This window comes from Salvelinus fontinalis, chromosome 2 (genome assembly GCF_029448725.1).
Source record: "Salvelinus fontinalis isolate EN_2023a chromosome 2, ASM2944872v1, whole genome shotgun sequence".
Classification (NCBI taxonomy): domain Eukaryota; kingdom Metazoa; phylum Chordata; class Actinopteri; order Salmoniformes; family Salmonidae; genus Salvelinus; species Salvelinus fontinalis.
In genome coordinates this window covers 10006876-10019678 of record NC_074666.1, presented here as the reverse complement: position 1 = coordinate 10019678, position 12803 = coordinate 10006876, and the positions used below count along the sequence as shown (strand labels likewise).

Here is a 12803-nt window from a genome sequence, read left to right as displayed (position 1 = left end):
TTTCACAGAAGTGTGATTGACTTGGAGTTACATTGTGTTGTTTAAGTGTTCCCTTTATTTTTTTGAGCAGTGTATATATATTGTATTACCCTACCTACTAACCCTATACTAATTAAAACCTGTTATTTATTCCAATCAATAAATCAAATGTATTTATGAAGCCCTTCTTACATCAGCTGATGTCACAAAGTGTTGTACAGAAACCCAGCCTAAAACCCCAAATAGTAAATAATTCCACTACTTTAACCATATCTGATCCTACCCCAGGCCAATGTCCTGAGAGGACGGGACACTACCACTCAACGCACTCTGTAACTCTTCTGAAGTCAAATCTCGTACCCCCAAGTACTTCTCTGCAGCTGGCACCACAACATCTATTTTCTGTGATTCACGTTCCATTTCTGTGGTACAGTTGATAACCATTGCTATGAATGCTAAGAAGCCAACCTTACTGAAGCATATGTCACTCATTGGTCTATCCCTCTCTGCTGGCACAGATCTACTATTCACAGGGATCCTCTCAGAATCCCTGATTATTGACCCATCCTCCTCTACTTTTTCACTGCCTCAGCATATGACAACTTCTGCACTACTCTGACTCTAGCCACCTCAACATGCCTCTCGCACTGGACACTTCCGATCCCCAGCAACATGTGCAACCCTACAGCTGACACACAACTTTATCCACCAAAACTACACAGTCCTCTATCCCATGCCTTCCTGCACACTTCCCACATCTTGGAATCTCCCTCCTGCACACAGCTATGACATGACCATAAACGTTGCACCTGAAACAGCGCAGTGGATCGCCACAAACACTCTAACAGGATAATTGATATATTCTAACATGACCTTGTCAGGTAAAGACTCAAAACTCAAAACTTAAAAGGACTGACAGTGACTCCTCTGTTTCACCACGCTCACCACCGCGTCTGCGTCACACCAAACGGTGGGCGTCACAAACACCAGGAATCTTCAACTTCAAATGCTCCACCTCCACACGTAATGCTACCCCAGAAATCACTCCTTTCAACCGTGCCCTGTTCCTAAGAGCAAAGCAAAAAAACAGATCTTGATCCAAGTTGCGTCGCATGGAGTGCCTCCTCCCTCTGATCTGAAGAAACCCAAACAAACATCACAAGACCACTTTGGGTTACCTTCATCGACTCAACAGCACCCACCATCTTTTCCACCCAACCTGAAATCACCCATGGATCAGCCAATCAGCCTGGTTCCACCCTCTTCAAAAGTCTAATTCCCACGGGACCAAGCGTATCTTTATCAACCATCAATGTAAGGCTCGGGCTCCGAGCTCCTCACAACACCTTCTATCCCTTCCATTTCACTTACAGAACTCGAACTGGTTTCCGGCTCACTCTGTTTGAACTTGACAAAAATCTTCCTCGACATACCCTCTCCCTTGAGGTTGCAAGCTTCAACAGATTCGAACTCATCCTCACTATTTTCAACCTCCTCTCTCTTTCCCTCCAATCCTCCTCCCATAACCAATTACCTGACTGAAAATATTAAACTTTCTAAGCTGAAATCTCCTTCTAGACACATGCTAAGCCCTGTTCTCCCTCCACTTCAAACATACCAACAATATCTAGGTTATACTCGCTATTTTGCTGTCTAAAATGGCACATCCTCTGCAGGGCTTTCTCGAGATTGAAAATGATTGAGCTGTCAATCAAAGGCGGGACCTAAATCATTTGCGTACTTCTGATTGGTTAAATCGTTTCTCTCATAACTATAAAGATGTTTAAAGGAAAACTTTGTAATTTTGTGAGTTAAGCCTTTTTTCCTACTTACCCAGAGTCAGACAAAGTCATGGATACCATTTGTATGTCTTTGTGTGTAGTTTGAAGGAAGTTGAAGGTAGCATATTGTTAGCTTTGCGCAATTAGCCCCTCAGGAATCTGAAAAGTATTTGGCATGGACTCTCAGATCCTCAGAAAGTTCAACAGCTCCACGATTGAGAGCATCTTGACTGGCTGCATCGCCACTTGATATGGCAACTGCTTAGCATCCGACCGCAAGGTGCTACAAGACCTACAGTATATACCAGACGGTGTCAGAGGAAGGCTCTAAAAATGGTCAAAGACTCCAGACAGACAAGTCATAGACTGTTTTCTCTGCTACCGCACGGCAAGCGGTACCAATGCACCAAGTCTAGAACCAACAGCACCCAGAACAGCTTATACCCCCAATCATAAGACTGCTAAATAGTTAGTTAAATCATTAACCAATAGCTTCCTGGAATATCTGCATTGACCCTTTTTGCACCACCTCTTTTGACTGATCACATACTATTTCTCTATTATTTATCTTTTTCTCTCTCTGCATTGTTAGGAAGTAAGCATTTCACTGTTAGTCTACACCTGTTTTTTTAGGAAGCATATTTGATTTGATTTGAATTGCTGGAAGTCTCCAGGAACTACTAGCTGGCTCCTTTGAAAGCAGGGAAATAGACCTTCTAACTACTCAACAGCTGGGTGGTTGGTCATTTATAGTTTTACAAAGTTATACATAGTAATCGATACTGGTGTATGCCACCTGGCAAAGATTGTAAAAGAGGTACATGACAGCTATTTTTATTTATTATGCGTGAATTGTTTTGTATTGTTTTCTAGGTATTACTACTGCACTGCTGGAGCTAGAAACACAAGCATTTCACTGCACCTGCGATAACGTCAGCAAATCTGTGTATAATAAACTTTGATTTGATTTGACAAGACCATAACACGCTTCAACTTTACTCCCCAATGGGCGAAGGTCAAGACACGCGTCCTCCAAAACATGATCCGCCAAGACACGCTGCTTCTTAACACACTGCTCGCTTAACCCTGAAGTCAGCCATACCAATGTGTCAGAGAAAACACTGTTCAACTGAGGACTGAAGTCAGTTTGCAAGCACCAAGCCCGCCACAAGGAGTCTCTAGAGCACGATGAGTCAATTACAGCCCCCCAGCCAACCCCTCCCCTGACTCGTGCGCCGCCCTATGGTGCCAGATGTGACTCAGCCTGGGATCAGCTCTTCGATGGAGTGACTTAGAACGCTACGCAATTTGGTAGGCCCAAGCTTATCTTTAAAAAAATGTAAAATAAATTCAGAATATTTAGGCAAGTTAGCTGGCTAACTCATTGATCCTGCTTTGTAGTATACCCCTCTGCATTATGTGTCTTAACCTTAAGACAGCCGTCTACTGTAATGATAAAGCAACAACAGACAATTCAACTTGAAATCTCTTTAAATCAAATCAAATGTTATTGATCGAGTACACATATTTTGCAGCTGTTATCGCAAGTACAACGAAATGCTTATGTTAGTATACCTAACAATAGAAAACAACACAAGCAAATCCAAAAAATGTAAATTAAAAAATGAAGAAATATAGTACCCGCAAAACACCAGTCTCAACGTCAACAGTAAGAGGTGACACCAGGATGCTGGCCGTCATTTAGGATTCGCTTCATTTTAAGAATGTGAAATGTCAGAATAACAGAGTGAATAAATTATTTCAGCTTTTATTTCTTTCATCACATTCCCAGTGGGTCAGAAGTTTACATACACTCAATTAGTATTTGGTAGCATGCCTTTTAAATTGTTTAACTTGAGTCAAACGTTTCAGGTAGCCTTCCACAAGCTTCCCACAATAAATTGGGTGAATTTTGGCCCATTCCTCCTGACAGAGCTGGTGTAATTGACTCAGGTTTGTAGAACTCCTTGCTCGCACACGCTTTATCGGTTCTGCCCACACATTTTCTATAGGATTGAGGTCAGGGCTTTGTGATGGCCACTCCAATACCTTGACTTTGTTGTCCTTACGCCATTTTGCCACAACTTTGGAAGTATGCTTGGGGTAATTGTCCATTTGGAAGACCCATTTGCGACCAAGCTTTAACTTTCCGACTGATGTCTTGAGATGTTGCTTCACTATATCCACATAATTTTCACTCCCCATGACGCCATCTATTTTGTGAAGTGCACAAGACCCTCCTGCAGCAAAATACCCCCACAACATGATGCTGCCACCCTTGTGGTTCACGGTTGGGATGGTAATCTTCGGCTTGCAAGACTCCCCCTTTTTCCCCCAAACATAATGATGGTCATTATGGCCAAACAGTTATATTTTTGTTTCATCAGACCAGAGGACATTTCTCCAAAAAGTACAATCTTGTCCCCATGTGCAGTTGCACACCGTAGTCTAGCTTTTTTATGGCGGTTTTGGAGCAGTGGCTTCTTCCTTGCTAAGCGGCCTTTCAGGTCATGTCGATATAGGACTTGTTTTACTGTGGATATAGATACTTTTGTACCTGTTTCCTCCAGCATCTTCACAAGGTCCTTTGCTGTAGTTCTGGGATTGATTTGCACTTTTCACACCAAAGTACGTTCATCTCTAGAAGACAGAACGCGTCTCCTTCCTGAGCGGTATGACGGCTGCATGGTCCCATGGTGTTTATATTTGCGTACTATTGTTTGTACAGATGAACGTGGTACCTTCAGGCATTTGGAAATTGCTCCCAAGGATGAACCAGACTTGTGGAGGTCTACAATACTTTTTCTGAGGTCTTGGCTGATTTCTTTTTATTTTCCCATGATGTCAAGCAAAGAGCCATTGAGTTTGAAAGTAGGCCTTGAAATACATCCACAGATACACCTCCAATTGACTCAAATTATGTCAATTAGCCTCTCAGAAGCTTCTAAAGCCATGACATAATTTTCTGGAATTTTCCAAGCTGTTTAAAGGCAAGGTCAACTTAGTGAATGTAAACGTTTGACCCACTGGAATTGTGATAGAGTGAAATAATCTGTCTGTAAACAATTGTTGTAAAAATTACTTGTGTCATGCACAAAGTAAATGTCCTAACCGACTTGCCAAAACTATAGTTTGTTAACAAGAAATTTGTGGAGTGGTAGAAAAACAAGTTTTAATAACTCCAACCTAAGTGTATGTAAACTTCCAACTTCAACTGTACATAGGGCAGCAGTCTCTAAGGTGCAGGGTAGAGGACATGGATGGTAGCCGGCTAGAAACAGTGACTAAGTTCAGCGCAGGGTACTGGGAGCAGGCTGGCTAGTGGTGACTATTTAACACTCTGATGGCATAGAATTTTTCAGTCTCTTGGTCCCAGCTTTGATGCACCTGTACTGTCTCTGCCTTCTAGATGGTAGCGAGGTGAACATGCCATTGCTCAGGTGGCTGAGGTCCTTCATGGTCTTCTGGGCCTTTCTGTGACATAGCGTGCTGTAAATGTCCTGGAGTGCAAATAGACTTATTTGTCTATTTTTAGTGTGCTCATGCTGTGTCCCTCACTTGCATGGCTGCTGGCTGATAGGCGGTTGCAAAACCCTCCTGGTTTCGCCTACAGTCTTCCAGAATGGGGCTTTAGTAAAGTTATTCCGGGAGATTGAATACGATTGAATAAGATTAACTGAAAAGTAAACTATATAATGTTCCAGAAGTAGCTCAGCTCTCAGTTTGCAACATTGCTGACAGGTTGCATGTCTCTGTCTCTGTCTCTCTCTCTCTCTCAAACACACACACACACACACACACACACACACACACACACACACACACACACACACACACACACACACACACACACACACACACACACACACACACACACACACACACACACACACACACACACAGACTCGTGGGTGGAGCTGGAGGAGCTACTATCAGCGGTGAGCAGCAGGGAGAGTCTGACAGGACAAGAACAAGACCCAGCCTCCTGGGCCCTGCAGGGGGAGCTACAGAGGATCCTGCTAGAGGCACAGCTCGAGAGTAAAGACAGGTTAGTAGCTGAGAGAGGAGTAAAGACAGGTTAGTAGCTGAGATAAGATATGACAGGTTAGTAGCTGAGAGTGGAGTAATGACAGGTTAGTAGCTGAAAAAGGAGTAATGACAGGTTAGTAAATGAGAGTGGAGTAATGACAGGTTAGTAGCTGAGCGTGGAGTAATGACAGGTTAGTAGCTGAGAAGAGTAAAGACAGGTTAGTAGCTGAGAAGAGTAAAGACAGGTTAGTAGCTGAGAGGAGTAAAGACAGGTTACTAGCTGAGAGTGGAGTAATGACAGGTTAGTAGCTGAGAGGAGTAATGACAGGTTAGTAGCTGAGAGGAGTAATGACAGGTTAGTAGCTGAGAGTGGAGTAATGACAGGTTAGTAGCTGAGAGGAGTAATGACAGGTTAGTAGATGGGAGGAGTAATGACAGGTTAGTAGCTGAGAAAGGAGATGACAGATTAGTAGCTGAGAGAGGAGTATTGCCAGGTTAGTAGCTGAGAGAGGAGTTACGACAGGTTAGTAGCTGAGAAGAGTAATGACAGGTTAGTAGCTGAGAGGAGTAACGACAGGTTAGTAGCTGAGAGAGGAGTAATGACAGGTTAGTAGATGAGAGAGGAGTAACGACAGGTTAGTAGCTGAGAGAGGAGTAATGACAGGTTAGTAGCTGAGAGGAGAAATGACAGGTTAGTAGATGAGAGAGGAGTAATGACAGGTTAGTAGCTGAGAGGAGTAATGACAGGTTAGTAACTGAGAGAGGAGTAGTGCCAGGTTAGTAACTGAGAGAGGAGTAATGACAGGTTAGTAGCTGAGACAGAGTAATGACAGGTTAGTAGCTGAGAGGACTAATGACAGGTAAGTAGCTGAGAGAGGAGTAAAGACAGGATAGGAGCTGAGAAGAGTAATGTCAGGTTAGTAGCTGAGAAGAGTAATGACAGGTTAGTAGCTGAGACAGAGTAATGACAGGTTAGTAGCTGAGAGGAGAAATGACAGGTTAGTAGCTGAGAGAGGAGTAAAGACAGGATAGTAGCTGAGAAGAGTAATGTCAGGTTAGTAGCTGAGAAGAGTAATGACAGGTTAGTAGCTGAGAGAGGAGTAATGACAGGTTAGTAGCTGAGAGAGGAGTAATGACAGGTTAGTAGCTGAGAAGAGCAATGACAGGTTAGTAACTGGGAGGAGTAATGACAGGTTAGTAGCTGGAAGGAGTAATGACAGGTTAGTAGCTGAGAGGAGTTATGACAGGTTAGTAACTGGGAGGAGTAATGACAGGTTAGTAGCTGAGAGAGGAGTAATGACAGGTTAGTAGCTGGGAGGAGTAAAGACAGGTTAAAAGCTGAGAGAGGAGTAATGACAGGTTAACAGCTGGGAGGAGTAATGACAGGTTAGTAGCTGAGAAGAGTAATGACAGGTTAGTAGATGGGAGGAGTAATGACAGGTTAGTAGCTGAGAAGAGTAATGACAGGTTAGTAGATGGGAGGAGTAATGACAGGTTAGTAGATGAGAGGAGTAATGACAGGTTAGTAGCTGAGAGGAGTAATGACAGGTTAGTAGCTGGGAGGAGTAATGACAGGTTAGTAGCTGAGAGGAGTAATGACAGGTTAGTAGATGGGAGGAGTAATGACAGGTTAGTAGCTGAGAGAGGAGTAATGACAGGTTAGTAGCTGGGAGGAGTAATGACAGGTTAATAGCTGAGAGAGGAGTAATGACAGGTTAATAGCTGGGAGGAGTAATGACAGGTTAGTAGCTGAGAAGAGTAATGACAGGTTAGTAGATGGGAGGAGTAATGACAGGTTAGTAGCTGAGAAGAGTAATGACAGGTTAGTAGATGGGAGGAGTAATGACAGGTTAGTAGATGAGAGGAGTAATGACAGGTTAGTAGATGAGAGGAGTAATGACAGGTTAGTAGCTGGGAGGAGTAATGACAGGTTAGTAGCTGAGAGGAGTAATGACAGGTTAGTAGATGGGAGGAGTAATGACAGGTTAGTAGCTGAGAAGAGAAATGACAGGTTAGTAGCTGAGAGGAGTAATGACAGGTTAGTAGCTGGGAGGAGTAATGACAGGTTAGTAGCTGGGAGGAGTAATGACAGGTTAGTAGCTGAGAGGAGTAATGACAGGTTAGTAACTGGGAGGAGTAATGACAGGTTAGTAGCTGAGTGAGGAGTAATGACAGGTTAGTAGCTGGGAGGAGTAATGACAGGTTAATAGCTGAGTGAGGAGTAATGACAGGTTAATAGATATGAGGAGTAATGACAGGTTAGTAGATGGGAGGAGTAATGGCAGGTTAGTAGCTGAGAAGAGTAATGACAGGCTAGTAGCTGAGAGGAGTAATGACAGGTTAGTAGATGGGAGGAGTAATGACAGGTTAGTAGATGGGAGGAGTAATGACAGGTTAGTAGCTGAGAGAGGAGTAATGACAGGTTAGTAGATGGGAGGAGTAATGACAGGTTAGTAGCTGAGAGAGGAGTAATGACAGGTTAGTAGCTTGGAGGAATAATGACAGGTTAGTAGCAGAGAGAGGAGTAATGACAGGTTAATAGCTGAGAAAAGTAATGACAGGTTAGTAGATGGAAGGAGTAATGACAGGTTAGTAGATGGGAGTGGAGTAATGACAGGTTAGTAGCTGAGAGAGGAGTAATGACAGGTTAGTAGATGGGAGGAGTAATGACAGGTTAGTAGCTGAGAGAGGAGTAATGACAGGTTAGTAGCTGAGAAGAGTAATGACAGGTTAGTAGATGGGAGGAGTAATGACGGGTTAGTAGCTGAGAGAGGAGTAATGACAGGTTAGTAGCTGAGAAGAGTAATGACAGGTTAGTAGATGGGAGGAGTAATGACAAGTTAGTAGCTGAGAGAGGAGTAATGACAGGTTAGTAGCTGAGAAGAGTAATGACAGGTTAGTAGATGGGAGGAGTAATGACAGGTTAGTAGCTGAGAGAGGAGTAATGACAGGTTAGTAGCTGAGAAGAGTAATGACAGGTTAGTAGATGGGAGGAGTAATGACAGGTTAGTAGCTGAGAGAGGAGTAATGACAGGTTAGTAGCTGAGAAGAGTAATGACAGGTTAGTAGATGGGAGGAGTAATGACAGGTTAGAAGATGGGAGGAGTAATGACAGGTTAGAAGATGGGAGGAGTAATGACAGGTTAGTAGTTGAGAAGAGTAATGACAGGTTAGTAAATGGGAGGAGTAATGACAGGTTAGTAGATGGGAGTAGTAATGACAGGTTAGTAGATGGGAGGAGTAAAACAGGTTAGTAGCTGAGAGAGGGGTAATGACAGGTTAGTAGATGGGAGGAGAAATGAGAGGTTAGTAGATGGGAGGAGTAATGACAGGTTAGTAGCTGAGAGAGGAGTAATGACAGGTTAGTAGATGGGAGGAGTAATGACAAGTTAGTAGCTGAGAGAGGAGTAATGAGAGGTTAGTAGCTGGGAGGAGTAATGACAGGTTAGTAGCTGAGAGAGGAGTAATGACAGGTTAGTAGCTGAGAGAGGAGTAATGACAGGTTAGTAGATGGGAGGAGTAATGACAGGTTAGTAGATGGGAGGAGTAATGACAGGTTAGTAGCTGAGAGAGGAGCAATGACAGATTAGTAGCTGAGAGAGGAGTAATGACAGGTTAGTAGCTGAGAAGAGTAATGACAGGTTAGTAGCTGAGAAGAGTAATGTCAGGTTAGTAGCTGAGAAGAGTAATGACAGGTTAGTAGCTGAGAGAGGAGTAATGACAGGATAGTAGCTGAGAAGAGTAATGTCAGGTTAGTAGCTGAGAAGAGTAATTACAGGTGAGTTGCTGAGAGAGGAGTAATGACAGGGTAGTAGCTGAGAAGAGTAATGTCAGGTTAGTAGCTGAGAAGAGTAATGACAGGTTAGTAGCTGAGAAGAGTAATGACAGGTTAGTAGCTGAGAGAGGAGTAAAGACAGGTTAGTAGCTGAGAAGTGTAATGACAGGTTAGTAGCTGAGAAGAGTAATGACAGGTTAGTAGATGGGAGGAGTAATGACAGGTTAGTAGCTGAGAAGAGTAATGACAGGTTAGTAGATGGGAGGAGTAATGGCAGGTTATAAGATGGGAGGAGTAATGACAGGTTAGTAGCTGAGAAGAGTAATGACAGGTTAGTAAATGGGAGGAGTAATGACAGGTTAGTAGATGGGAGGAGTAATGACAGGTTAGTAGATGGGAGAAGTAATTACAGGTTAGTAGCTGAGAGAGGGGTAATGACAGGTTAGTAGATGGGAGGAGTAATGAGAGGTTAGTAGATGGGAGGAGTAATGACAGGTTAGTAGATGGGAGGAGTAATGACAGGTTAGTAGCTGGGAGGAGTAATGACAGGTTAGTAAATGGGAGGAGTAATGACAGGTTAGTAGCTGAGAGAGGAGTAATGACAAGTTAGTAGCTGGGAGGAGTAATGACAGGTTAGTAGCTGAGAGAGGAGTAATGACAGGTTAGTAGCTGAGAAGAGTAATGACAGGTTAGTAGATGGGAGGAGTAATGACAGGTTAGTAGATGGGAGGAGTAATGACAGGTTAGTAGCTGAGAGAGGAGTAATGACAGGTTAGTAGATGGGAGGAGTAATGGCAGGTTAGTAGCTGAGAAAGGAGTAATGACAGGTTAGTAACTGAGAAGAGTAATTACAGGTTAGTAGATGGGAGGAGTAATGACAGGTTAGTAGATGGGAGGAGTAATGACAGGTTAGTAGCTGGGAGGAGTAATGACAGGTTAGTAGATGGGAGGAGTAATGACAGGTTAGTAGCTGAGAAAGGAGTAATGACAGGTTAGTAGCTGAGAAGAGAAATGACAGGTTAGTATCTGAGTGGAGTAATGACAGGTTAATAGATGGGAGGAGTAATGACAGGTAGGTAGCTGAGAGGGGGTAATGACAGGTTAGTAGATGGGAGGAGTAATGACAGGTTAGTAGATGGGAGGAGTAATGACATGTTAGTAGATGGGAGGAGTAATGACAGGTTAGTAGATGGGAGGAGTAATGACAGGTTAGTAGATGGGAGGAGTAATGACAGGTTAGTAGCTGAGAGAGGAGTAATGACAGGTTAGTAGCTGAGAAGAGTAATGACAGGTTAGTAGATGGGAGGAGTAATGACAGGTTAGTAGCTGAGAGGAGTAATGACAGGTTAGTAGATGGGAGGAGTAATGACAGGTTAGTAGCTGAGAAGAGTAATGACAGTTTAGTAGATGGGAGGAGTAATGGCAGGTTAGTAGATGGGAGGAGTAATTACAGGTTAGTAGATGAGAAGAGTAATGACAGGTTAGTAGATGGGAGGAGTAATGACAGGTTAGTAGATGGGAGGAGTAATGACAGGTTAGTGGATGGGAGGAGTAATGACAGGTTAATAGATGGGAGGAGTAATGACACGTTAGTAGCTGAGAAGAGTAATGACAGGTTAGTAGATGGGAGGAGTAATGCCAGGTTAGTAGCTGAGAAGAGTAATGACAGGTTAGTAGATGGGAGGAGTAATGGCAGGTTAGTAGATGGGAGGAGTAATGACAGGTTAGTAGATGGGAGGAGTAATGACAGGTTAGTAGATGGGAGGAGTAATGACAGGTTAGTAGATGGGAGGAGTAATGACAGGTTAATAGATGGGAGGAGTAATTACAGGTTAATAGATGGGAGGAGTAATGACACGTTAGTAGCTGAGAAGAGTAATGACAGGTTAGTAGATGGGAGGAGTAATGACAGGTTAGTAGATGGGAGGAGTAATGACAGGTTAGTAGATGGGAGGAGTAATGACAGGTTAGTAGATGGGAGGAGTAATGACAGGTTAATAGATGGGAGGAGTAATGACACGTTAGTAGCTGAGAAGAGTAATGACAGGTTAGTAGATGGGAGGAGTAATGAGAGGTTAGTAGATGGGAGGAGTAATGACAGGTTAATAGATGGGAGGAGTAATGACAGGTTAGTAGCTGGGAGGAGTAATGACAGGTTAGTAAATGGGAGGAGTAATGACAGGTTAGTAGCTGAGAGAGGAGTAATGACAGGTTAGTAGATGGGAGGAGTAATGGCAGGTTAGTAGCTGAGAAAGGAGTAATGACAGGTTAGTAACTGAGAAGAGTAATTACAGGTTAGTAGATGGGAGGAGTAATGACAGGTTAGTAGATGGGAGGAGTAATGACAGGTTAGTAGCTGGGAGGAGTAATGACAGGTTAGTAGATGGGAGGAGTAATGACAGGTTAGTAGCTGAGAAAGGAGTAATGACAGGTTAGTAGCTGAGAAGAGAAATGACAGGTTAGTATCTGAGTGGAGTAATGACAGGTTAGTAGATGGGAGGAGTAATGACAGGTAGGTAGCTGAGAGGAGTAATGACAGGTTAGTAGATGGGAGGAGTAATGACAGGTTAGTAGATGGGAGGAGTAATGACATGTTAGTAGATGGGAGGAGTAATGACAGGTTAGTAGATGGGAGGAGTAATGACAGGTTAGTAGATGGGAGGAGTAATGACAGGTTAGTAGCTGAGAGAGGAGTAATGACAGGTTAGTAGCTGAGAAGAGTAATGACAGGTTAGTAGATGGGAGGAGTAATGACAGGTTAGTAGCTGAGAGGAGTAATGACAGGTTAGTAGATGGGAGGAGTAATGACAGGTTAGTAGCTGAGAAGAGTAATGACAGGTTAGTAGATGGGAGGAGTAATGGCAGGTTAGTAGATGGGAGGAGTAATGACAGGTTAGTAGATGAGAAGAGTAATGACAGGTTAGTAGATGGGAGGAGTAATGACAGGTTAGTAGATGGGAGGAGTAATGACAGGTTAGTAGATGGGAGGAGTAATGACAGGTTAATAGATGGGAGGAGTAATGACACGTTAGTAGCTGAGAAGAGTAATGACAGGTTAGTAGATGGGAGGAGTAATGACAGGTTAGTAGCTGAGAAGAGTAATGACAGGTTAGTAGATGGGAGGAGTAATGGCAGGTTAGTAGATGGGAGGAGTAATGACAGGTTAGTAGATGGGAGGAGTAATGACAGTTTAGTAGATGGGAGGAGTAATGACACGTTAGTAGCTGAGAAGAGTAATG

General features: G+C 43.3%; 1 protein-coding gene across 1 annotated transcript in view; it reads left to right on the top strand.

The window, feature by feature from the left end:
• Positions 1-12803, top strand: part of LOC129811692 (BCL2/adenovirus E1B 19 kDa protein-interacting protein 3-like) — a 38911-nt gene that overhangs the window by 4075 nt on the left and 22033 nt on the right. The window contains exon 2 of the mRNA XM_055863212.1: positions 5664-5808. Coding sequence (XP_055719187.1) covers positions 5664-5808 — 145 coding nt within the window. The remainder of the gene's footprint in view (positions 1-5663; positions 5809-12803) is intronic.